Source organism: Chiloscyllium punctatum, chromosome 26 (genome assembly GCF_047496795.1).
Source record: "Chiloscyllium punctatum isolate Juve2018m chromosome 26, sChiPun1.3, whole genome shotgun sequence".
Lineage (NCBI taxonomy): Eukaryota > Metazoa > Chordata > Chondrichthyes > Orectolobiformes > Hemiscylliidae > Chiloscyllium > Chiloscyllium punctatum.
Genome location: NC_092764.1, coordinates 73,152,498 through 73,179,057, shown reverse-complemented (window position 1 = coordinate 73,179,057; position 26,560 = coordinate 73,152,498). Strand labels below are relative to the sequence as shown.

The following is a 26,560-nucleotide window of genomic DNA, read 5'->3' as shown; positions in this document are numbered from 1 at the left end:
ACTAATTTTCAGCTTCGCGTTCTGACACTGATCGTGCTTCGAGAGCAGAAGTTGCTGGGAAAAACTTGGCAGGTCTGGTCACATCTGTTGAGGTCAGAGTTAATGTTTCGGGTTGAGGGACCCTTGCTCGGAACTAATTATGTTTGTTCTACTGTGAGAATGCCGGGAAGGTATAATGGGGATGGCACACTTACTGCACAGAAAAGGCCGTTTGGCCCATCATGTTGATACCAACCCTAATCCACCTTTCTAACATTTAGCCCGTTGCCCTGTAGATTCTGGTATTAGAGTTCCACACCTTCGAGATTTCGAGATAAGTCCAGAGTTTCTGCCTCTCCCTCAGGCAGTGAGTTCCAGCCCCCCCCCCCCACCACATCGTCTGGGTGGACACAATTTTCCTCTTACACAACTCCCCTCTAGTTTTTCAATCAATGCCCCCTAGTCACTGAGGTAACTTCTTTTCCACTTCATCCAGGTTCCAGGTGTTAAGGATTAATGCGACTATCTACGTTTACCTCAGTATTGGGACGTAATGTAAGATCTCATAACCACTGGGAGATAACTCACTCCAGCAGCCTCCTGGCAGAGGTGAGCTCTGGGCCTGTAAATTCTTAGTGTCTACCATGCCTGACTAAAAATGCAATGTTTGGCATGCTATCAAAACACTCCTACAATTTTTACCAAGTTCTCTTCTGGATCCAACCATAGCATACAACCCTGTACCTCAATCAATTTCGCCACCTTGGATTTCCATCGTTTCATCAATGGAGATTCCAGCTGCACTCAGTCCAGCCTCTGGAATTTCCTTCCTCGAACTTTCTGCCCGACAGCTCCTTTCTATCCCCTTTTAAAATCTTCCTTCAAATTTGCTCCTTTGACCTGGCCTGTCCTTATGCAGCACGGTGTCCAAGTTTTCTCTGAGAATGCTGGAACACCTTTTTCTACATCAAAGGTGCTCCATGAGGCGATGTTGTTGGCTGCTGAAAGGCATGGCCATGTGGTCAATAAAACGCAGGTGGTAAAGGAGGGGTGTTCAAAGCAGGAAAGCGAGAAAGACGAAGGTGGTGAGGAGCAGATTGGTGGTCCCATTCGCTGGTTACAGTTTGCTGCTTTTTAACTATAGTTACGGTTTTCACAACCAAGAACTAACCATTGACACACTGGGGCGGCACGGTGGCTCAGTGGTTAGCACTGCTGCCTCACAGCACCAGGGATCTAACTTCGACCCCAGCCTTGGGTGATGGCCTGTGTGGAGTTTGCACGTTCTCCCTGTGGCTTAGGTTGGATTAGCCACGCTCAATTGCCCAGAGTGTCCAGGGATGGGTGGTTGAGGCGTGGGAAATGGAGGGATGGGCAGGGTCTGGCTGGGATGCTTTTCAGAGGGGCGATGTGACTCGATGGGCTGAGTGGCCTGCTTCCACACTGTGGGGATTCTATGAGAGGGGAGAAGCCAGTGCAAACAAAATTATCGTGCCAGTGAACGGGCTGCGCTGACCCTCCAGGTGGGAAATATACAAGACAAACTGGCCCAGTTTTCCTGGGAAAGCTTTCAAATGATGGGTTGATCTCCCAGCGTATGCTGCTTTTCACGTGGGGGCCTTGTCAGCATTTACCCCCACCCAGTGGATGGGAATGGTTCAGTGACCAGCACAAACTGCACACAGCCCACAGGAGACAAACATCTTTAGTAATGGGAGTCCTTCCTCTCGGCTGGGCAGGAAACGGCGAGGGGAATGGCAGGCGGGGTGCTTGTTTGTTTGTTTGCGAACTGAGGGCTCGCCCCGGTGGAGGGGATTGTCAGCTCGAAATCGAATTGAGACGGGAAGGATTATCTGCCTGCCTGGAGCTGGGAGATTGTGTGAGCAGCTCAACAGGCCCCCTTTGTGGCACAGCCTGGTATCCTCCCTGCCTTGCGAACTGGATTTGGTACAGTCCGTGTGTAATGCCCAGCAGCGATGTACTGGTGACAGGCTGGGTGCTGAATGTGTGTATGTGGGGGAGAGAGAGAGAGAGACAGAGAGATTGCTGCTGCTTCAGTTGAAGAGACCACGGCACAGCTCAGCCTGTGAATTGTAAGAACCTGATTGCAGAATAGCACTGCGCTTGGCATGACTCTGTTCAAAACCAAACGTCGCAACCAGAGATGTGAGTATTTCCCATGTCCTGCATTCGTTCTGAGGTGGAGGTCTGAAACTCCGGGATGGGGGTGCATGCTGAGGGGCGAGAGGCAGAAATGCAACCACCTTTGCCCCTCTGTCCTCCTCCCACACTCCTTCCCTTGCCCCTTGGCTTCCTTCCCTCTCTCTCTCTCTCTCTCTCTCCTTCCCTCCCCTTTCTCTCCCCTCTGGCTCTTCACACTCTGTACACAGACACATGCAAAGAGTGGAGCAATTGCCTCAAGTGTAGGTTTGAGAGGAAAGTGCTTGAGCCTGTGTGTGTGGTGCATGTGTGTGTGTGTGTGTGTCTGTGACCCTGTATACGAGGTGCCCTGCACAGTGTTGTATTACCCCAAGCCACAGAGAAACAGCAGTGTAAGTTTTTTTTTCAGTTCACTGAACAATACCAAAGGGTGGTAAATAAATGAAGTCACAAACACCTGGGAGCTGTTTTCATTTGTGTTTGTGGGGTGGGGGGGGGGTGGGTGGGGGATGGGGGGGGAGAGGTGGGAAGCTGTTTGCATGCTTAATGAGGGCAGCATGTTGCAAAACACATTTGCAGTTCCTTTGCTATTCCATTCAGCGGGCATTTCAACTGGTCAGCACACAGGCTGGAGGGCAAACAGAGGGTTCTGTGCCCCCTGAAGGAAGACTGTCATGGCATAGTTGCCAGTCCACTCGGTACCAAATTCCCTGGCATTTTCACAGGCCAGATTCTGGCAAATAACTACTGTGTTACAGAGCAATAACAGCAACTGTGGGGCGGCATGGTGGCTCAGTGGTTAGCACTGCTGCCTCATAGTGTCAGGAACCCAGGTTTGATTCCAACCTTGGGATACTGTCTGTGTGGAGTCTGAACATTCTCCCTGTGTCTGTGTGGGTTTCCTCCGGGTGCTCCAGTTTCTTCCCACGATCACAAAGATGTGCAGGCCCGGTGAATTGCCCAGAGTGTTAGGTGCATTAGATTAGACTCCCTACAGTGTGGAAACAGGCCCTTCGGCCCAACCAGTCCACACCGACCCTCCGAAGAGTAACCCACCCAGACCCATTTGCCTCTGACTAATGCACCTAACGCTATGGGTAATTTAGCATGGCCAGTTCACCTGACCTGCACATCTTTGGACTGTGGGAGGAAATCAGAGCACCCGAAGGAAACCCACGCAGACAGAGGGAGAATGCCCAAACTCCACACAGACAGTCGTCTGAGGACGGAATTGAACCTGGGACCCTGGTGCTGTGAGGCAGCAGTGCTAACCACTGAGCCACCATGCCACCCTGATTAGGGTCTGGGTGGATTAGTCTTCACAGAGTCAGTGTGGACTTGTCTGGCCGAAGGGCCTGTTTCCATTCTGTAGGGAATCTAATCTAATCTAAACTCCATATGTGATGTGGAGCAGATTCTTACAGAGGTTTGTAAATTGGTGTTGCAATGTCTATTAGTGACATGTTCCAGCAGACAGGAGTCTTGTAACATAGTGAACTGTTCAGGAACTGTCCTTATGTAGTTTAACTTAGAATTATTACATATAAATGATGTATTTATTTACCGAGAGTGTACACTCAGAAAGGCCACTCAAAGTGGATTCCCTAGTAATTTAACAACAGGTATTGGATAAATCCTTCAAAAAGGAGACATTTTGCAAGACTACTGGGAAAGAACAGCGTTAGAGATCTAATTTGATAGTTGGTCCAAGAACCTTCAGAAACCTCAGAAGTCTTCTTGTATCTTTTATGATTCTACACGTGCAAGGTGCAATCATGTATCACACATTTCTTTATGAGCATCGGGGAGTGATGTTTAGGAAAAGGTGTGTGGGTTCATCCAGCCTGACCCATGCCCATAGCAAGTAGCTATTTTTTACCCTTGTTCTCTATTCCCAAAAACCATCTCATCTACTCAATGCAGAATAAAGTCGAGACCTTTGAGTAATGGAGTTGGGACGTCATGTTGAGGTTGGTGAGGCATCTTCTGGTTGCCTTGTTATAGTAAGGCTATTATTAAACAGGGGAGGGCTCAGAAAAGATTTACCAGGATGCTGCCAGGAAAGGAAGGGGTGAGTTATAAAGAAGGGCTGGATGGGCTGGGACCTTTTTCCCTGGAGCATCAGCGGCTGAGAGGTGACTTATATAAGTTTATAAAATCATGAGAGGCACTCAGTAAGGGAATTGGCAGGTGTCTTTTCCCTAGGGTGGGGTGTTTCAAGAGTGTTTTTAAAATGAGAAGAGAAAGATTTAAGAAAGACGAGGGGCAATTTTTTTGTTTTACAGAGAGAGTGTGGAATGAACTTCCAGAGGAAGTGATGGAGGTAGGTGCAGTTACAACCTTTAAGAGACATTTGGACATTTGAATATGGAATGTTTGGAGGGATATGGGTCAAGCGCAGGCAGGTGGGACTAGTTTAGTTTGGGGTTATGGTCAGCATGGACTGGTTGGACCGAAGGGTCTGTTTCAATGCTGTATGTCTATATAACTCTAAGTGGCCGTCTGTGGAGGGTGCCACACAGTAGGAGTGGGACTCCTGATTTTTTGATTCCCTATCCTTCAGTTGAATAAGGCTTGCTTTTGGGTGTGCAGTCTTACTGTCTTAAACACTATATAACTCGAGGTATTTATTTTGGTCAATCATTTCCAGAAACAAAGTTGTTAAGCCCTGTGGAGTTCCCCAGTAGCTCAGTGATGTCACTCCCCAGCCTGATATGGTACTGAGACCTCCTGGCCAGATCCAGTTCAGCCTCATCTGAGTGACTATGAGGGAGTCGGGGAATGGAGGAGGAGAGATGGTCTCTAGTCTGCCCTACTCCGTCATTCAGTGACTCCCTCCTTTCCTCATTCCAAGCTCTAAGAGTTTGCAGACCTTCACAGAGGACAGGATCGGGCTGGGGCTGTGATGCCTCCACAGCTGAATAGCCCACTGTTGACTCATAATGGAACTGGCCACCTGGTTGCCGATGCCTGTGGAACCACAACCCTGTGTGAGGCTCAGTGTCCGGAGATACGGGCATTAAGTTGGACTGGGGTTTGCAGGGGGGGGGGTGGCGTTGAGGGGTGCTGGTAAGTGCTGTGTTCTCAGAAGTAGTCTGCAAAGGGAATTCGGAAGAGGACAGAGGGCCTTCTTCATGTAAGGGCCAAAGTTGATCCTCATTGCATGCAGCTGAAACAGGTCATCTACCATCTAAAAAAAAACTACACTTCAGTGTCACTTACTGCATGAGAAGCGTCACTGAGGCACTATATAAATTCAGGTGCACGCTCCCCTATTCCCATCAGTGTGGGCAAAGAAACTCAGAACTGAGCAAACGCCAAAGATTGACACCATCAGATACTTTATTTTATGAACCGGCTTTGACAATGGGTCAGTTAGACACGAAACGTCAGCTCTTTTCTCCCCTTACAGATGCTGCCAGACCTTCTGAGCTTTTCCAGCATTTTCTCTTTTGGCACTTTATTTTATGATCTTATTGAGAGTCAGTGTTGGTATGATGGGCCGAATGGCCCGTTGCTGTGCTGGAACCATGTCGTGACTGGGATCTTTGGAAGGGAGACTGTATTCACAGGGGCGTTCAGGGAGTGAGCACCATCCTTTGTGGTTGACTGTTATAAGACCACAGGAGCACCCACCTGTATATTTTAGGGGGCAGCTGGTATACTGTGCTGTGTTGGTAAGTCAGTGATTCAATGGATCATTCTTGCCGATGCCCTAGCCATGTTTGATGTGGCACACTTGATTGAATGAATGCTTCAGCCTCCCTGTCAAGAGCTATTATACTCCCAGAGATCAAAGAGTTCCCTGTTCCTAAACGCAGATCATTCCCTCCATCTCCTGCACAAAACACATCCATTTTCTGATTGCTCTTGTGCTATTTTCCTCACCAGCGGACTACCCCTTCCTTACTGTAACTCCAGGTAGTCCTTTGCCTATTCTCAGCGGGCCGCTGGTCTCAGTGAGCTGTAGGCTTCACAGTTTCTGCCTTCTCCTCGCCCAGCTCACCGAACCTTCCACTCGAGCCTGTTTCTCCACTCAGTTAGATCTGCTCCTGCACCTCCGTGCCACTTAATCGTCTTGGTTCCAGACCCCTTCAGGCACAGTGAAATGATCAGTCTCAGTTTTTAATTTTCAACCGATCCTTAGCTCCTCGGGAAAGGGAGAGGTTTGCGCTCTCTCTTGTGCTTCCCGGAGTCACGTCTGAAAGGTTGAGCTCGAATCTGAAGATTATGTCCCTTCATCCATCCGGCCCAGGTGATTTATCCACCTTCAGACCTTTCAGCTTCCCGGCACCTTCTCCTTCGTGCTTTCCTTTATTGGTCAGAGTATTGAGTACAGGGGTTGGGAGGTCATGTTGCGGCTGTACAGGACATTGGTTGGGCCACTGTTGGAATATTGTGTGTAATTCTGGTCTCCTTCCTATTGGAAAGATGTTGTGAAAACTGAAAGGGTTCAGAAAAGATTTACAAGGATGTTGCCAGGGTTGGAGGATTTGAGCTACAGGGAGAGGCTGAACAGGCTGGGGCTGTTTTCCCTGGAGTGTCGGAGGCTGAGGGGTGACCTCATAGAGGTTTACAAAATTATGAGGGGCATGGATAGGATAAATAGACAAAGCCTTTTCCCTGGGATTGGGGAGTCCAGAACTAGAGGGCATTGGTTTAGGGTGAGAGGGAAAAGATATAAAAGGGACCTAAGGGGCAACTTTTTCACACAGAGGGTGGTACGTGTATGGAATGAGCTGCCAGAGGTTGTGGTGGAGGCTGGTACAATTGCAACATTTAAGAGGCATTTGGATGGGTATATGAATAGGAAGGGTTTGGAGGAATATGGGCCGGGTGGGACTAGATTGGGTTGGGATATCGGGTCGGCATGGATGGGTTGGACCGAAGGGTCTGTTTCCACGCTGTACATCTCTATGACTCTAATGATGGCCACGACACTCACCTCTGCCCCCTGATTCTCTTGAAGTCCAAAGATGTGCAGATTAGGTGAATTGGCCAACTAAATTGTCCATAGTGTTCAGAGATATGTAGGTTAGGTGCATTAGTGAGGAGAAATATAAAGTGATAGGATCGGAGACTGGGTTATTCTTCAGAGGGTTGGTATGGACTTGTTGGGCCGAAGGGCCTGTTTCCGCATTGTAGGGATGATATGATTCTATGATTTATCGCTGAAGGAATTGTGAATCTAGCCTGTGTTAATCTTAATTAGTTCAGCTTTCCCTACCCGAGAGATGGGGAACTTGGTTTGTGTAACTTAACTCTTCCAAACCTTGTTTTAGCTGCAGTATATCATTTCTGCTGATCCTGGACAGCGATCACGCTCCCGACTCCAACGTATGTGGTCCTGAGGTTGAGTGTACCTCTGCCCAGACTGAGATTAGTGAGCACAACACAGATCAAGGATCTATCCCAGAATTTCCGTGCTCTTCAGGAGTCAAATACCTATCAGCAGAGCAAAGAAATATCTCATGGTTCGGCAACAGGGCCTCCTCACTTTAAACTTCTAAGTGTTGGCTTTTGCAGATATCTGGAGCAGTTGGAGGATGCTGGTGCCTGCACTCTGTACAAAGCTCATTCCACCTTGCCAGATCCTGATTAAATTCATCGACTTGTCCACTGCTGGAGCTGAAATGCATGAATAGAATATAGAACGTTATAGTGCAGTACAGGTCCTTTAGCCCTCAATGTTGCGCCGACCTGTGAAATGAATATATTATCATTTCCAGCCATAGGTCAGATTGGGATGTCCATTCAGTGTGGACAAGTTACACCAAAAGTTCTGGATCCATGTCTTTTGACTCTCTGACTCCATAGTTTCCTGTCTTCTGCCTCCTTCCCTTCTTAAACAGGGGTGTTACATCAGCCATTTCCCAGTCCTCTGGGACCCTCTTTGATTCCAGTGACTCCTGAAAGATCACCACCAATGTCACTACAATGTCCTCAGCTATCTCCTTCAGAACTCTGGGGTGTAGTCCATCCAGTCCAGGTGATTTATCCACCTTCAGACCTTTCAGCTTCCCCAGCGTCTTCTCCTCAGTGATGCCGACTGCTCTCACCTCTGCCCTCTGACTCTCTTGAAGTTCTGGTATGCTGCTGGTGTCTTCCACTGTGAGAATTGACGCAAAGTATCTGTTGAGTTCCTCTGCCATTTCTTTGTTCCCCATTCTCCAGCCTCATTTTTCAATGTCCACTCTTGTCTCTCTCCTGCATTTTATGTATCTAACAAAAACTTGCAATCTTCTTTTGTATTATTGCTAGCTTACTCTCATATTTCATCTCCTCACCCTCTATTGCTTTTTTACTTGTCCTCTGCTGGTTTTCAAAGGCTTCCTATTCCTCTGGTTTCCCACTAATCTTCCCCAAATTATATGCTTGCATCTTTGCTTTTAAACTGTTCCTGACTCTCCCTGTCAGCCACGGTTACCCTTAGTATGTTTCTGCTTCTATGGGATGGATTTCTGTTGTGTGTCCTGAATTACCCCAGAAACGCCTGCCATTGCTGCTCCCTTGCCTTCCCTGCTAGGTTTCCCTTACAATCAATTCCGGCCCAGCTCCTCCCTCATGTCTTTGTAGTTGCCTTTACACGATTAGAATACCGTTAAATCTGATTCCAGCTTCTCCCCCTCAAACTGCGGGGTGAATTCGATCATATAATGGTCACTGCCCCCTTGGGGTCCTTCACTGTCAGCTCCTTAATCCAGTCTGCCTCATTACACATCACCAAATCCAGAATTTCCTGTTCCCTAATGGGATCTGCCACAATCTGCTCACAATCATAGACATTCCATGAATTCCTTTTCTTGAGGTTCACTTACCAGTCTGATTCTTCCCCAGTCCACCTGCATATTGAAGTCCCCCATGACTATTGCAGTTGTGCCTTTCTTACATTTCTTTTCTCTCTCCTGATTTATTTTCCTTCCCCCACATCCTGACTACTGCTTGGAGGCCTGTACACAACTCCCATTGTGATCTATTCTTTCCTTTGCGGTTCCTCAACTCTACCCACAGAGATTCTACGCCTTCCGACTCTATATCCCTTCTTGCTATTGATTTCGTTTCAGTTTTAACTGACAAGGTAGCTCCACCCCCTCTGCCCATCAACCTGTCCTTTTGCTAGGATGTGGATATTTAGTCCCTAGCCCTGGTCCCCTTGCAGCCATGTCTCTGTAACACACACAGTATTGTACCCGCCAATTTCAATCTACACTACGTGTACTTTGTATCATACGCTGCACGCATTTATGTGCAACACTGTCAGTCCTGTGTTGACCCCTTCCCTTTGAGTAGTTGTCCCCTTATCTGCTGGGCCTGAAGTTAGATTCCTGACCCTTTCCATACTCTCTGTCCCGTTACTTGTTCTGGAAACTTTAATAATGTTTCCTGAGCCCTCCCGTTTTCCATAATTTCCCATGAAACTGATCTCCCATTTAGTTCAAACCCTAACCCTAGTTATGCAGTTGGCCAGCACTATGTCCCAGCATGGTTCAGGTGAGGCCAGTGCAATCAGGACAGCTCTCTCCTTCCCCTGTACTGGTGCCAATGTCCAGGAATTCAGGTCTATTTCTCCCACACCAATCTTTGAGCCACACATTGATCTCTTTAACCTTGTTGACCATGTACCAATTTGATTAGATTAGATACAGTGTGGAAACAGGCCCTTCGGCCTAACAAGCCCACACCGACTCGCCGGAGTGCAACCCACCCAGACCTATTCCCCTAACACTACGGGCAACTTAGCCTGGCCAATTCGCCTAACCTGCACATCTTTGGACTGTGGGAGGAAACCGGAGCACCCAGAGGAAACCCAAACAAACACGGAAAGAATGTGCAAACTCCACACAGTCAGTCGCCTGAGGCAGGAATTGAACCCGGGTCTCTGGCGCTGTGAGGCAGCAGAGCTAACCACTGTGCCACCGTGCTCATGGCTCAGCTAGTAATCTAGAGATTATTACCATTTGGGTTCTGCTGTTTAACTTCGCCCCTAGCTGCTCATGTTCCCTCAGTAGAACCTCTTTCCTGTTTCCACCTACATTGCTGGTACATGGACAATTATTATTCCAGCATGGATGAGAGTTACACATTGAGACCCAATCCCTGCAGAATCTCCATCATAGCAAACATTGAAGGAATAGCCTAGGAAATTGAATAATCCGATGTTGTGAAACTTGAAAGGGTTCAGAAAAGATTTACAAGGATGTTGCCAGGGTTGGAGGGTTTGAGCTATAAGGAGAGGCTGAACAGGCTGGGGCTGTTTTCCCTGGACTGTTGGAGGCTGAGGGGTGACTTTATACAGGTTTATAAAATCATGAGGGGCTCGGATAGGGTAAACAGACAAGGTCTTTTCCCTGGGGTGGGGGAGCCCAGAACTAGAGGGCATAGGTTTAGGGTGAGAGGGGGAAGATATAAAAAGGACCTAAGGGGAAACTTTTTCACGCAGAGGGTGATACGTGTATGGAATGAGCTGCCAGAGGAAATGGTGGAGGCTGGTACAATTACAACATTTAAAAGGCATCTGGATGGGTATATGAATAGGAAGGGTTTAGAGGGATATGGGCCACATGCTGGTAGGTGGAGCTAGTTTGGGATAACTGGTTGTCATGGACGAGTTGGACCGAAGGGTCTGTTTCCGTGCTGTACATCTCTATGACTCATTGACTCTAATCCTCTGGTGGGTAGATTCCATGGACCTGTAACCATCTGAAAGTATCCACTTAAGTGGGGCAATTCAGAGGGTTCTGATGAAGTGAAGTTAAAAAGTTACTCAGGAACAATTTGACTAGTGTATACATTGTGTAAGCCCTGAGTAACCATTAAACCAACCTCATACGTACCTAATACAACTCCCTCCCCTCGGCATCTTACAGATCCCAGAGCCTGACCCAGCAGACCCCGGACATTGTTCTGACCTCCCCAGTCACCTTTAACCCCTGCCAGTCTGAACCAGATACCCCGCCCTTGCTGGACTCACCCTCCACCCTTCACCCTGCGAGACCTGATTTCACTCACCCCCTCAACCTTCCCCAAACACTGCATTGCTCCCCAGCTAGTGGCCCGGCATCATTCCCACTTGGCATTCTATCCTTCTAGATCTGTGTCAGTCCTCAGGAAATCCGACCTAGTATCTCACCAAAAATCCCTATTTCAGAAAGCTCATTCCTGAATAGAACCATGAGCTCTGAAATGGCAATTTGTGTCACACTCTAAATCTTCTGGACCAATCACAGCCTGCCATTTGTTTGCCAGAGCGGTACATTCCTGGCATTCGATTTACTTCCGAGGTTGGCGAAGTTTAGACCACATTGTGTTTTCTTTCATGATCCAAGTCTAAATGGTCTAAAACTCCTGCGATGGAGGGGGTCCCACACCTTATAGGGAAAACCTCCCTCAGTGCCCATGTTCATCCATACTGTCAATGGCTGTCTCTAATTAAATGTTGTCCCTCTCTCCTTTAAGCCTGCCATCGTCATCCCTTCACCTGAAAACGTGCCCCTACCGACCTTGCAAACTATTACCCCATTTGCGACCTCCCTTTCCTCTATCAAGCCCTTGCTGACATTATTGTCTCCCTGAACCTGTTGCCATCTCTCACAGACTCCATGTTTGAATTTCTACGCTCACATTTCTGGCCCTGTGGTAGTACTCAGAGAGATCTTACCAAAGTCACGCTGTGACAAAGGTCAACGTTTCCTCCTCACCCGTCTCGAGCTGGCTGAAGGTTTTGATTGTGCCGTCCTCCTCCAACAGCTCTCCACTCTCTGCTCCCTCCCACTTCCATTCTTACCCATCTAATCATAGCCAGAGCATTACTGTCAACGGTTACCCTTGCTCGTCCAGTACCATTGCATCTGGCCTCCTCAAGGATCTATCTTTGATCCCTTCGTATGCCCCAACCACACACTGCTCCTCAGTGACAGCATCTGAAAGCTCAGTGTCACTCTTCACTGACAACCTCCTTCACTGACAACACTGACTACCCTCTCTCTCTCTCAACACTTCCACTTTTGAAATATCAAGTGGCTCATCTGATATCCAGTTCTGGATGAGCAGGAATTTCCCTGAATTAAATATCAGGAAGACGGAAGCAGTGGTTTTTATTCCAGGCTCTGTACTCTGTCCCATAGCTACAGACTCACTCTGTTGCCCTGAAAATGTCTGCAATCAGCTGGGCTTGGATGCAACTTCAGTGTTGCATTTGATGAGCTTCCAATCTCACATTCACATCATCCCGAAAACCGTACCATGCCGCAAAATCATGTGACATCGCTCTCATCTCAACAGCTGAAATCCTCATCGATAACCTTTGTGACCTCTTGTGTTGACTATTCCATTGACCTGTGGCTGGTTTCTGCTGTCAGTAAACTTGAGTTTCATCCAAACCTTTGGCGCCTTTACCTTAATATGCAGCAAGGCCTGTTCTGTCATCACCCCTGTGCTCACTGATTTCTATGAGCTTCTGCTTGAGCTATGAGCTGATTTGGACATTTTTGTCCGAGTTTCCAAATCCTTCCAAGACCCCACCTTATCTAGGTTCTCCTCCAGACTTAGAAACCTCAAAGATATCTGTCCATCTCTTGTCCAACTCCAGTGTTCTACACGTCAAAGATAATTGTTGTGCTTTTACCTGCTCTAATCGAAGCTCTAGAATTCTCTACACCTCTTTTGAATTATGCGACCATCCGTTAAAACAGAGCTTAAAACATCATTGACCAGGCTTTTGGAGTCAACATGTCTTTATGTGACGCAGTATCACACTTTGAATTGTGGTGTTCATTAGAAGTCCTTTAGTATACCTTACAGTGCTGAATGTTCGTTTTAAAGATTAGGGGCAATTGTTGTTGCTGATTGGATCGGATTTAAAATCGAGCAAACGTATTCAGGATACTGGATTAGTGGTGCTGGAAGAGCACAGCAGTTCAGGCAGCATCCAACGAGCAGCAAAATCGACGTTTCGGGCAAAAGCCCTTCATCCTGATGAAGGGCTTTTGCCCGAAACGTCGATTTCGCTGCTCGTTGGGTGTTGCCTGAACTGCTGTGCTCTTCCAGCACCACTAATCCAGTATTTGGTTTTCAGCATCTGCAGTCATCGTTTTTACCTTAAACGTATTCAGGAGATGAGTGTTCTGTTAATGGGACAACACTGTCGCTGTTGCCATGGTTACAACGTATGACAGAACAAATCAAGGTTCAGCGCCAAGTTAAAATGGCGCTGACAAGAAAATGTCATTACTGACCACCGTCAACTGGATTTTGAATTCTTCCCCATCTCTAGAAACATCTCTGGACTTCTCTACATCTCTTTTACATTGTGCAATCATCCTTTCCAATAGAGCTTCAAAATCATTGGCCAGGGTTTTGGAGTCAATGTGTCTTTAGAAAGACACATCTAGGTTAGAAACATCTCTATTACGTTCAGTAGGTCAATTTATTTTCCATTCTGAATGGAAGCAGGACACCTTGAGAAAAGAAAACAATGTTCGAGCTGCATACTTAAGATATGTTCCTGAGTTTTGTCACCCGAAACATTGAACATAGTTGATAAGGTGGCATCACATCCATTGCAATTATAGATGGACCATCTACCTCCTTAAACACTCACCATCTCCACCACTCCACACTCAGTATCAGCAGTGTGTACCATTCTTGAGATGCACTGCAGAAATTTACCAAAGATCCTTAGACGGCACCTTCCATACCTTTGTTCATTATTATCTAGAAGGACAATGAGAAATTGGGAACATTCCAATTTGCACTTTCCCCTTCAAGCCAATTGACTTCAAACTATATCCTGAACACCCTGCTCAACAGCACACCGTGAGTGTAGCTTAGTCACGTAGATTGCAGTGTTTCAAGAAGTCAGCTCTCCACCATTTTCTCAAGGGTAATTAGAGATGGACAATAAATGCTGACCTTGTCATTGTTATATCCATGAATAATGAACTTTCAATTGAAATATACAAGTGAAGATGGTTTTTGGACTCAAATGAAAGTGGTTAGCTTTCCTTGCTTCATATTTGTGTGTCATGACCAGACAAAACTATACCTGTAGGAGACTTTAGTTAGAGTGATTTACCTTTTGATGTGCTTTATTAATTGCAGTAGGATCTGACTTTCTGCAACATCAGTCACATCTCGCAGTTGAGTGTCTGTACTCCTTCATTTTTATATCCTTATCATTAGTGATCAGTCCAATTTGAATGCTTAGCCTAATTGCTCATTCATTGGCCACAGCTTCTGTGTGTGCCCATGTTAGACTGGATCATAGCAATAAATTTCCCTCATGATATGGGCATCCTGCAGTTAGATCCATATCTTAGAAACAGGAACCATGAACACTCCCACTTGGGAGTGCCACTTGTCAGTATCACAGATGCATATGGCAAGTGAAATACCTCAAAGTGGTGATTTGTGCCAGAGTGAAGTCTCCATTTCCCGTGCCAGCCTCTGCTGATCCTGATCCAAACCCTAAGTAATAGCCCGTGCCACCTTATGGATGGGCTTATAGTGAGTGGTTGCGATGAGGTCATCTGGATTTGCCAACAAGAGGCAGGAAAAGTTTGGTCTAATTGAGTCATAGAGTCATAGAGATGTACAGCACGGAAACAGATCTTTGGCCCATGCTGACCAGATATCCCAATCTATTCTAATGCCATTTGCCAGCATTTGAACCATATCCTTCCAAATCCTTCCTATTCATATATCCATTCAGATACCTTTTAAATGTTGTGATTGTACCAGCCTCTACCACTTCCTCTGGCAGCTCATTCCATACACACACCACCCTTTGAGTGAAAAAGTTGCCTTTTATATCTTTTCCCTCTCACCCTAAAACTATGCCCTCCTGTCCTGGATGCCCCCACCCAGAGAAAAGACCTTATCTATTTATCCTATCCACGCCCTTCATGATTTTATAAACCTCTATGAGGTCACCCCTCAGCCTCCGATGCTCCGGGGAAAACAGCCCCAGCCTATTTACCCTCTCCCTATAGCTCAAATCCTCCAACCCTGACAACATCCTTGTAATCGTTTCTGAACCCTTCCATGTTTCACAGCATCCTTCCTGTAGGAGGGAGACCAGAATTGCTTGTAGTGTTCCAAAAGTAGTCTAACCAATGTCCTGTCTAGCTGCAACATGATCTCCCAACACTTATACTCAGTGCTCTGCCCAATAAAGGAAAGCATACTAAACGCCTACTTTACTATCCTGTCTACCTGAGACTCCATTTTCAAGGAACTATGAACCTGCACTCCAAGGTCTCTTTTTTCAGCAACACTCCCCAGTGTGTAAGTCCTGCTTTTCCAAAATGCAGCACCTCACATTTATCTAAATTAAACTCCATCTGCCAATCCTCAGCCCATTGGCCCATCTGATCAAGATCCCGTTGTACTCTGAGGTAACCTTCTTCGGTGTCCACCACATCTCCCACTTAGTCTAGGTCGGAGTAAAACCCATGAGCCAACAGCACTTGTAGGAAATCAGTGCCCTGAAATACTGAGCTGCTCAGATTCTCTCCCCAAATAAACACCTCCACTTTTTGGCCAATTCTCTTGTTGATGATTTTATGTAATGTAGGGACAGGAGTAGTGAGACTGATTCACACTTGTGAAGTCACAGACCCTTCCTTATCCAAACTTGCCAACTGAGTCATGTAATCGTCCAGGCAGCACACACTGCCAAGGAAAGTCAAAGAAGGAAAATCTACATTGGTAAATTCATCCCCAACCTCCTCAGAGAATTGGACCCAATTCAGGAGATCAATACACCCTGCTGCTGTTTGTCTATATATTTGTTCCCAGCATCTCATCACTCAGTTCAATAGACAGTTCAAATAGCTGTGGGAGATTGACAGTTTGCATCAGCTCTTAAGGAAGGATAATTTTAAGGCGATAGACAGGGGATTTAGAGGGAACTTGAAATGTTCATAACTTTTCAGGTACATAACTCTTTGAAGTTTGTGTCACATGTAGACAGGGTGGTGAGGGAAGGCATTTAGCATGCTTGCCTTCATTGCTCAGGGCTTTGAATACAGGAGTTGGGACATCATCTTGAGGCTGTACAGGACATGGGTGAGTCCTTTTCTGGAGTACTGTGTCCAGTTCTGGTTGCCCTGTTATAGGAAGGATATTATTAAGCTGGAGAGCATTCAGAAAAAAATTACAGGACATTGTTGGGGATAGAGGGTTTGAGTTATAAGGGGACTTTTTTTTCCCAGGAATGTATGAGGTTGAGGGGTGATCTTGTAGAGGTTTATAATATCATGGGGGATCTAGATAAGGTGAAAGGATTTTCCCTAGGATTAGGGGATTGCAAGAGTAGGGGGCATATTTTTAAGGAGAGAGGAGAAAGATTTTAAAAAGACGCAAGGGGCAGCGTTCTAACACAGAGAGTGGTTCGCGTGTGGAATGAGTAAGTGATGGACTCGGGTACAGTTACAACATTTATCAGGCATTCGGTTAAGCACACGAATAAGAAATGTTTGGAGGGACGGACTGGGGGCATGTCTTTAAGGTGAGAGGAGTGAGATTTAAAAAAGACGTGGGGGTGGGGGCAAACCTTTTACACAGAGTGTGGAATGAACTTCCTGATGGAGTGGTGGATGTGGGTACAATTACAACATTTAACAGACATTTGGATAAGTCCATGAATACAGTAGGAAAGGTGTGGAGGGATATGGGCCAGGAGCAGGTAGGTGGGACTAGTTTAGTTTGGGATTATGTTTGGCATGGACCGGTTGGACCGAAATGATGTGTGACTCTATGAACAGCCTGTTCACTCAGAGGGTGATGGGGAGTCTGGAATGCACTGCCTGAGGGAGGGTAGTTGAGGGGGAAATCCTCACAACCTTTAAAAGGTACTCGGATGGGCACTTAAAGTGTCAAAACATTCCAAGCTAGTGCTGGAAAATGGGACTGGTGCAGATTTAGTATATTTTTGATAGTACAGACTGATAGGCCAAAAGGCCGCTGGTGTACAGTATATTGCTGTGATTCTATGGGCCATTCCAATAGCTTCTCATAGAATTTAAAAACAAAGTGTTTTCAACATCACCAAACCTGCTGCAAGCACTACCACAGAGTCAGAGAGTCATCCAACACGATATGTTTAAATCGCTTGTCGTAATGGGGAGAACAGGATTATAAAGATAAGGTAATCACTTTCAGTCAATAAATAACATAATCCTCCACATTTCTGCAGGTCTGTGTGCTCCTAACATTGACTTGAAGTGACGAGGTCAAACAGTAATGGGTCATAGCTCCTTGTTCTCAGCTGTTGAGAAGCCAAAGTGGGTGGTCAGACTGGAGAAGGGAGATGGGAGCAGGAGGGCAATGGGACACTCATTCCTCATTATACACACCAGAGTCAACCCCACTCCCAAACTCCCAGCTACGCTACCCATAGAATTCCTACAGTGCAGATAGAGGTAATTCGGCCCATTGAGTCTGCAGTGACCCTCCAAAGAGAATCTTACCCTAACTCTACAACCCTGCATTTCCCATGGCTAACCCACCTAGCCTGCACATCCCTGCACACTATGGGCAATTAAGCATGGCCAATCCAACTAACCTGCACATCTTTGGACTGTGAGAGGAAACCCCACACAGACACGGGGAGAACCTGCAAACTCCACATAGATGGTCACCTGAGGCTGGAATTGAACCCAGGTCCCTGCCGCTGTGAGGCAGCAGTGCTAACCACCATGATGCACTCAGGAGAAATGCACCAGCAATGGCATGGGCTCCTTTACTTAGCTGCTGGGCTGTTTACGACAAGACAGCTCCATGGACTAATTTGTCCATAGTGTTCAGGGACGTGTAGGTTAGGTGCATTAGTCAGGGGAAATGTAGAGTACTAAGGTAGGGGAATGTGTCTGGGTGGGTTACTCTTCTGAGGGTTGGTGTGGACCTGTTGACCTGTTTTCACACTGTAGGGATTCTAGGATTCTATGATTTGTTGAAGGTTCAGAATAGCCACCCAGTTTCTCCCTGGAACCAGGTGAGAGCTTCCAACTGAGTGCCTGGTGCTAGTCAAACTTACTACAAGGAGAATTTTGCTTTCCCATCATTGCTGTAGCTTACCCATAATTCAGTTGAGGGGGAAGGGGGTAAATTGCTTCTGCAATCCTCTCTCTTGAGCCATTTGCTCTCATGCAGGAGTAGTCCGAGTTAAAGAGCAGTCAGATTGTACTGGAGTTGCAATGCAGCAGATCAAACCACAAGCAAAAACTTGAACAGTTGTCTATATTTCATACACTCTGCAATTCGTAACAAGATGGTGTGATGGCTGCTACTGCCAGATTCCATGTGACAGTCCGGAACTTGAACATCTTGTCGCCAGGCCTCTTCTGGAGTACTCTGTCCAGTTCTGGTCGCCCAGTTATAGAAAGGATGTTCTCAAGTTGGAGAGGGTTCAGAAGAGATTTACAAGGATGTTGCCAAGTATGGAAGGTTTGAATGATAGAGAAGGGCTGAGGATTTTTTGCACGGGAACGTGGGAGGTTGAGAGGTAACCTGATAGATGCTTATGAAATAATGAGAGGTAAATATAGAGTTAATGGCTGTTGTCTTTTCCCTAGGATGGGGAAACTTCAAGACCAGGGCGCAAATATTTGAGGTGAGAGGAGAGAGAGTTAAAAAAGACATAACAGGCAAATTATTTACACAGAGGGTGGTTCACTTGTGGAATGAACTTCCTGAGGGAGTGGAGGATGTGGTTATAGTTACAACTTTGAAAAGACAGATGGCTGGAAACAAGATTCAGAAAGGTTTGGAGGGACATGGGCCAGGAGCAGGCAGGTGGGACTAGTATAGTTTGGGATTGTGGTTGGCATGGATAGGCAGGACCGAAGGGTCTGTTTCCATGACCCTTGCGCATCCCTGATGTTCAATACCCTCTTCCAGCAAGTAACCATGCTTATGGCACCCTTTTCTTGAAGGTAGGACTGACCCGCTCTACCACAATGGGTACAGCAAGGAGATAGCAGCCGAAATCACCTTAGCTGTTACAAGGATCGAACCTCACAAAGTTGGCACCTGTCTGATCCACACCAGCCAACTGAGCCAACCAGAGCACCCGGGGGCAGCCTCAGCTGCTAAGGCAATTTAAACCTTTCGTTCACGTTATGGGCCAGAGCTTTGGACAAGATTAGAGTGTTGCTGGAAAAGCACAGCAGGTCAGGCAGCATCCGAGGAGCAGGAAAATCGCATTTTGGGCAGAAGCCCATCATCAGGATTTCTGATGAAGGGCTTTTGCCCGAAGCATCGATTTCCCTGCTCCTTGGATGCTGCTTGACCTGCTGTGCTTTTCCAGCAACACTCTAATCTTGACTCTAATCTCCAGCATCTGCAGTACCCACTTTTGCCCAGAGCTATGGAGTCAGATGGAAAAGACTCCAATTCCTAGAATCCCTGCAATGTGGAAATAGGCCATTCAGCCCATTGAGCCCACTGACCCTGCAAAGATGATTCCAACCAACCCCAATCCCATCTCTGCAACCCCACATTGCCCTTAGCTAACCCACCTAGCCTGCATATCCCTGGACACTACGGACAACTTAGCATGGTCAATCCACCTAACCTCCATATGTTTGGACTGAGCCACCATGCCACCCTGAATTGATTCCCACCACATAGATGATCTCTCCCACTCTTACACACACCACTGTGAGTAGCCTCAGCTACTCTTTATGTTTTGCTAAATGAAGGGTCATGAGCTTTGCTAGCCAGGCAAGCATTTCTTGCCAATCCCTAGATGGGCAACAATACCCCTTGGGTCACAAAGCCTAAAGCATCCTAGACTCTCCAGCCCCTCAATAATGGGGCATGACTGAGTTTCTATATTCTACAGCAGCCTCCCCCAACCCCAAAACATTCAATGATAGAATCCTAGAGGTGTCAATACAGGAGACAATATGCCATCTGGGAGCACTATTTCCAAATCACGCCCACTCCTGCTCCACTACGCCCCCCTGTGAGAAATTGAAAATCATGGCTCAGTCAGTAACTCTTGAGTTACATCCCCTTTCCAAAGACCTGATTAGCGCAGTGCCGAGGGAGTGCTGCAAAGCCAGAGGATCAGTCTTATGGAAGAGGCCGCATTCTCAGGGTTGACGTAACAGATCCCACAGCGCGATTTGAAAAGGAGGAGCAGAGTGCTTCCAGCAACCCAGCCAGCGATGAACGTCCAATAAAACCGGGACACGGTGACATTGCTGTGCACACACGTAGCCGCCAGGTTCCTGACACCAAGGCAGTGATTGGCTGCCAAGAACTCTAGGGACGTGCTATGGCTGTGCAGGGCGCTACATAAACATTTCTCTGTGTTGAACGACGAGAGTACCTAAAATGCCAAATTGAATCTGCCAATCAATGCAGGGTTGTTATAACGACATGCAGCAATTCTGAAGGTGGATCTCCAAGCGAGCTGTCTTTGTCCAGAGACATATTGATACACAGCAGACGAAAAGACCAAATGCTTCCTCATCTGTTTGACATCATTTATGATGTCATGATCCCCAGATGATCTTGCTCCACTCTAAACAAAGGCTAGCCAAGGGTCAGGGGTCACAAGGCAAGGACAAGGAAGGTATCCAGAATGGCATGCTGCTATGCACTTTATATCCCCACAGCTGCCCCACACAGTCTGAACTGTGGCCCAGCGTTTTCCAGCTGACATCTTGGCTTAAGGTCATAGGGCCCATGTCCCATTAAAGGATCAAAGATAGACAGTGCTAGGGTCGGTTTATTTTTGGAAAGGACCAATAGTCAACAGTCATGGGCTGGCACCTCTTTCTCAAATAGTACAGCAAATGTATTCAACAGATGCTGTTTATCCCATTGAACAAGTTGGGAACTTGTAGATTTGTGCATTTTTCTTTCTCTGTTAAAGCATCTGAATTGCTGTTGTCACCTGCGTAACCCTAGCAACTGTGTCACTCCCCACCCCCACAATGTTACTCCAGTATGTGTGCATGTGTGTGCCTGTGTGAGTGTGTCTGTTTCTGTTTGTGAGTCTATGTCTATGTGTGCGTGTGTCTATGTCTGTGTATGTGTGTCTGTGTGAGTCGATGTCTGTGTGTGTCTATGTCTGTGTGTGTGCCTGTGTCTGTGTGCGTGTGTCTGTGTGAGTCTATGTCTGTGTGTGTCTGTGTGCGTGTGTCTGGGTCTGTATGTGTCTGCGTGTGTGAGTCTATGTCTGTGTGCGTGTGTGCGTCTGTGTCTGTGTGCTTGTGTCTTTGTCTATGTGTTTGTGAGTCTATGTCAGTGTGTGTCTGTGTGCGTGTGTCTGGGTCTGTGTGTGTCTATGTTTGTGTGAGTCTATAAGACCATAAGACATAGGGGCAGAAATTAAGCCATTCAACCCATCGAGTCTGCTGCACCTTTTCAATCATGGCTGATAAGTTTCTCAGCCCCATTCTCCCACTTTCTCCCCGTAACCCTGATCACCTTTCCAATCAAGAACCTAGCTATCTCGGTCTTAAATAAATTACCTGGCCTCCACATCCTTCTGTGGCAATGAATTCCACAGATTCACTGCTCTCTGGCCGAAGAAGTTTCTCCTTATCTCTGCTCTAAAAGATCTTCCCTTTACTCTAAGGTTGTGCCCTCGGTCTCCTACCAATAGAAACATCTTCCCAACATTCACTCTTCAGCCATTCAGTATTCTGTATGTTTCAATTAGATCCCCCCCATCCTTCTGAATTCCATTGAGTCTAAACCCAGAGTCCTCAAACATTCCTCATATGTTAAGCTTTTCATTCCTGGGACCATTCTCATGAACCTCCTCTGTACACACGCTTGGGCCTGTACATCCTTCCTGAGATATGGGGCCCAACACCGCACACAATACGCCAAATGTGGTCTGACCAGAGCCTTATAGAGCCTTAGAGGTACATCCCTGCTTTTATATTCAAGTCCTCTCAAAATAAATGCCATCATTGCATTTGCCTTTGTTTATCTTGAGAGAATCCTGAACTAGAACTCCCAAGTCTCTTTGCATACAGACTTCTGAATTTTCTCCCCATTTAGAAAATAGTCCATCCCCCTATTCTTTCTACCAAAGTGCATGACCTCATAATTTTCCACGCTGTACTCTGTCTGCCACTTCTTTGCCCACTCTCCGAACGTGTCCAAATCCTTCTGCAGCCTCTCTGCCTCCTCAATGCTACCTATCCCTTTACCTATCTTTGTATCATCTGCAAACTTACCCAGAATGCCCTCAGTTCCTTCATCTAGATCATTAATGTATAAAGCCAAAAGTTGTGGTCCCAACACTAAGCCTTGTGGAACACCACTAGTCATCAGCTGCCATCCTGAGAAGGACCCTTTTTTCCCCACTATCTGCTTTTTGCCAGACAGCCAAGTTTCTATCCATGTTAGCACCTTGCCTCTGACACCATGGGGCCCTTCTCTTACTCAATAGCGTTCTGTGCGGCACCTTGTTAAGGGCAATGTCTGTGTGTGTGTGTGTCCCCTGTGGATCCAAGCATCGGCAAGAGTCTCGTGATCACAGGATTAGAACAGAATCAAAGGGAATGATGCCATTCAACCCATCATGTCTGTGAGCCTCTCTCAACTGCCTTTGAGGCAGTTCACACAAAGTGTCAGCAGGAGGTGCTCCAGAGTTGACTGAGAATGGGTGGTCCTCAATGGAGAAAGCAAGAAATGATATTTGTCAGCCTCAATATCAGTGGTAATGTCCTTGCTTCGGGTTTGATTGTTTGATTTGATTGATTACTGTCGCATGTATTGAGATACAGTGAAAAGTATTGTTTTGCATGCTAACCAGGCCAATCATACCTTACAAATGTTTATCAGGATAATAGAACTGAATGCAGAATATAGTGTTACAGCAACAGAGAAGGTTGCAGAGAAAGATCAACTCTAATGTTTGAAAGGTCCATTCATAAGTCTGATAACAGTGGGGGAAGAAGCTGTTCTTGCATCTGTTGGTACGTGTTTTCAAACTTTTCTATCTTCTGCCTAATGGATGAGGGTGAAAGAGAGTGTAACCAGGATGGGAAGGGTCTTTGATAATGTTGGCTGCTTTCTCAAGACAGCAGGAAGTATAGATGGAATTAATGGATGGAAGGGTGGTTTGCATGATGGACTGGGCTGTGTTCACAACTCTGTGTAAGTTCTTGCAGTCATGGGAAGAGCAATTGCCAGACCAAGCTATGATGCGTCCGGATAGGGTGCATTCAATGGTGCATCCAGGAGGCACAGGTTCAAGTCCCACCTGCTCCAGAGGTGTGTGACAGCATCGCTTGAACGGGTTGATTTAAAAATGTCCAATTGAAAAAAAATAGAGCAGGGTTCATTTTCCGCCCTCCAGCTCCACTTTAATTTGGCTCCCTCCCCATCTTCCTACTCGTACCACACCGCTGTTAATATTGGACGCTTTTGGTGAGCCACGGTTATAAAATGCACTTTTAATTTGAAATGTGGGTGATTTGGTGGTGGTGGATTCTTGAGATAGGACCAAGAATGAGAATGGGAATGAGAATCCCTAAAGTCTGGAAACAGGTCATTTGGCCCAACAAGACCACACTGACCCTCTGAAGAGTAACCCACCCAGGCCCATTCCCCAGACCTAATGCACCCAGTTTACACATCCCTGAACACTATGGGGCAATTTAGCATGGCCAATTCGCCTAGCCTGCGGACTGTGGGAGGAAACCCACGCAGAGACAGGGAGAATGTGCAAACTCCACACAGACAGTCGCCCGAGGCTGGAGTCGAACCCGGGTCCCTGGTGCTGTGAGGCAGCAGTATTAACCACTGAGCCACCATGCCACCCATTAGTGTGAGTAGCTAGTACTGTATCTTAAACTGAGTCACACAAATAAATCAGAGTTTCAGCTGGAAGGGGTGTTTGAGGCCTTGGACATTAGAGAAGTCCTTTTGAACATATCCTGTCTGTTCAAATATGATGTATCTTCAGAACACATGTCTCTTACATCAGTACTGAGTCCAGCAGTAATTAAGCGAACTCTGCTTAGAACATAAAGTTTCTATTTCCCCTTGCAAGGTAAAATTTAAATTTTGGATGGAAATAGATCTCCTAGAAGCAAAATAAAAGAGAAAAAAATAACCTGTGTACCTGCTATTTGCTGCCTGGGGAAATATCCAGCTCCAGATTGTATCAGAAGACTTAACAACCCTGTTAGGAACAAGAAGTGGGCCGTGGAGAGGCTCATTGCTCCCAGTCGCCATTGTTGCCTGGGTGTCTTTGGGAAGGGATTCACACAGGGTCCACCAGTCATCTTGAGGCAGGGTAGCATTAGTTACCTCGTGAACTCCATTTTAAGGTGATCTCCTCCACTCCCCCCCCATTTCGATGTTGTTTGTAGGTAGTGCTTGTTAATTGGTATTTGAATTAGTGACACTGGTGATTTAGTGGTGGGTGAACCATGTTCCTCAGTACCTGCCTCTCAGCCGCTGTTACATGGTGCTCAGGTATCCACGAGAAAGAGAGAGAGAGAGAGAGAAAGCGTTATCTCACCCTTCAGCTCCATGTAAATATCATCCCTCTCTTGTTTCCCCACTGATTTGTTCTTTCCCATTGTCCTACTGCTCCTCATGGACCATGCTTGTTCATTATCGCAGTTTAATTGTTTTAAATAGTGTTTTGGTGTTGCGTTTTCCAAAAAGAAAGAGAGAGAGCTGGGTTCTTCTCCATTAGCAGCATGAGCTTCTGGCCAGGAAAAGTGCTTGGGCTACAGCGAAAGTGCAGAGAAGTGGGAATTAGGTGCAAAAAGGGGCTGTTTTACAGACGGACAGTTGCATGTTGAATTAGGCAGCAAAAGACCAACAGATTTTTTTTTAGAATTAGAATCCCTGCAGTGTGGAAACAGGCCCTTCGGCCCAACAAGACTACACCAACCCATCCAGATCCATCCCCTGTACCCTATACTTACCCCTGACTCATGCACCTAACCTACACATCCCTGAACTCTATGAGCAATTTAGCATGGCCAATTCACCCTAACCTGCACAGGTTTTATTCTAAATCTATAGTTTAGCATCAGTCTCTGTAGCTGAGACACTTTAAGGAGAAAGTGAGGACTGCAGATGCTGGAGATCAGAGCCGAAAATGTGCCGAAGGGCTTATGCCTGAAACGTCGATTCTCCTGCTCCTTGGATGCTGCCTGACCTGCTGCGCTTTTCCAGCAACACATTTTCGGCTGCGACACTTTAGCAGAGAAATACAAATTGAAATGTGGGGAACGTATCAATATAAAAGGGTCAGGAGGTGTATAATTGGCAAAAGATAGATGTTCCAGTTAAAGCTATTTGAGGAAATTGAGTTAAAGGATGTAAAATGTTGAATCGGAATTAATGTGTGTGTGTGTGACCTTTGAGGTAAATCTTTAGATAACTTTGCTAATGGTACTCTATTACAATGATACCTTCCAAACTTTAATCACAGTGGTTAGATTGTGAGTGGGGAGGTAATGACCTAGTGGCATTATTGATAGATTCATAACCCAGAGACCCAGGTAATAGTTCAGAAACCCAGATTTGAATCTATCCACGACAGATGGTGGACTTTGAATTCAATATTTTTTTTTTTAAATCTGGAATTAACCATGAAACGGTTGCCGATTGTTGGAAAGGTAAAAAGCCATGTCTGGTTCGCTAATGGCCATTAGGGAAGGAAACTGCTGTCCTGAACAGGACCTGAAAGTGCTGGAGAAACTCAGGAAGGTCTGGCAGCATCTATTTAGAGAGAAAGCAGTATTAATGTTTCGGGTCCGGTGACCTTATTTCAGAGCTGATAGTAGCTGAGAAAGGATGGTATTTGTATTGAAGATCGGAGTGAGCGACAGGTGGAGATGGAGCCCAGAGACGCAGAGAATAGCAGCTGAGCAGACAAAGGTACAAAGGTTTTGGAAAATCAGCACCTATTCTATTTTTGTAATGTGGAGAGGCTAATGGTTCATTAAACCGTGATATCTGAGTGAGAACGCACACAGATAGACCCAGCTCATCTAGCACTTACTGTTTTGACAGCAGTTACTGGAGCCGGTAGGATCTCAAAGTTGGTTTCATCTTCATGTTGCCTCATTGACAACTTAATCCATGTTCTCTTTAAGGGTGAATCATACAAGTATTTGAGCCAAATATTTGAAGTTGCTAATCAGACCAATTTGTAAGGAATTCACGTGAAAAGTCAACCTGTTGACAGGTCCAGATTAAAAGCAGCACTCCCACACTCCCAGGATTAAGCCATTCTTAAAGGGACCGCCATTGGAGAATTAACATGGAGTTAGTATAATCCTCACAGTCCATTAAAGCACAACTCAATGCAATTTAGCCTGATAGCTAATGCTGCTGTATGACCAACCTGGCGCTCAATTAAGATAAATGTGCCAATGAAGAAGGTGCACTTTCATTCAGCAGTTGTATTTCTGGCATTTGT

At 46.3% G+C, this 26,560-nt stretch overlaps 1 protein-coding gene across 5 annotated transcripts in view; it reads left to right on the top strand.

The window, feature by feature from the left end:
* Positions 1-26,560, top strand: part of LOC140453171 (RNA-binding Raly-like protein) — a 1,408,367-nt gene that overhangs the window by 868,733 nt on the left and 513,074 nt on the right. Inside the window, exon 1 of one of the 5 annotated variants that reach the window (XM_072547654.1) lies at positions 1,971-2,145. The exons of the other annotated variants lie outside the window; for them this stretch is intronic. Within the exon in view, the coding sequence (XP_072403755.1) occupies positions 2,109-2,145 (37 nt within the window). The 5' untranslated portion in view covers positions 1,971-2,108. Of the gene's footprint in view, positions 1-1,970; positions 2,146-26,560 lie in introns of those variants that run through there. 5 annotated transcript variants of the gene reach the window in all.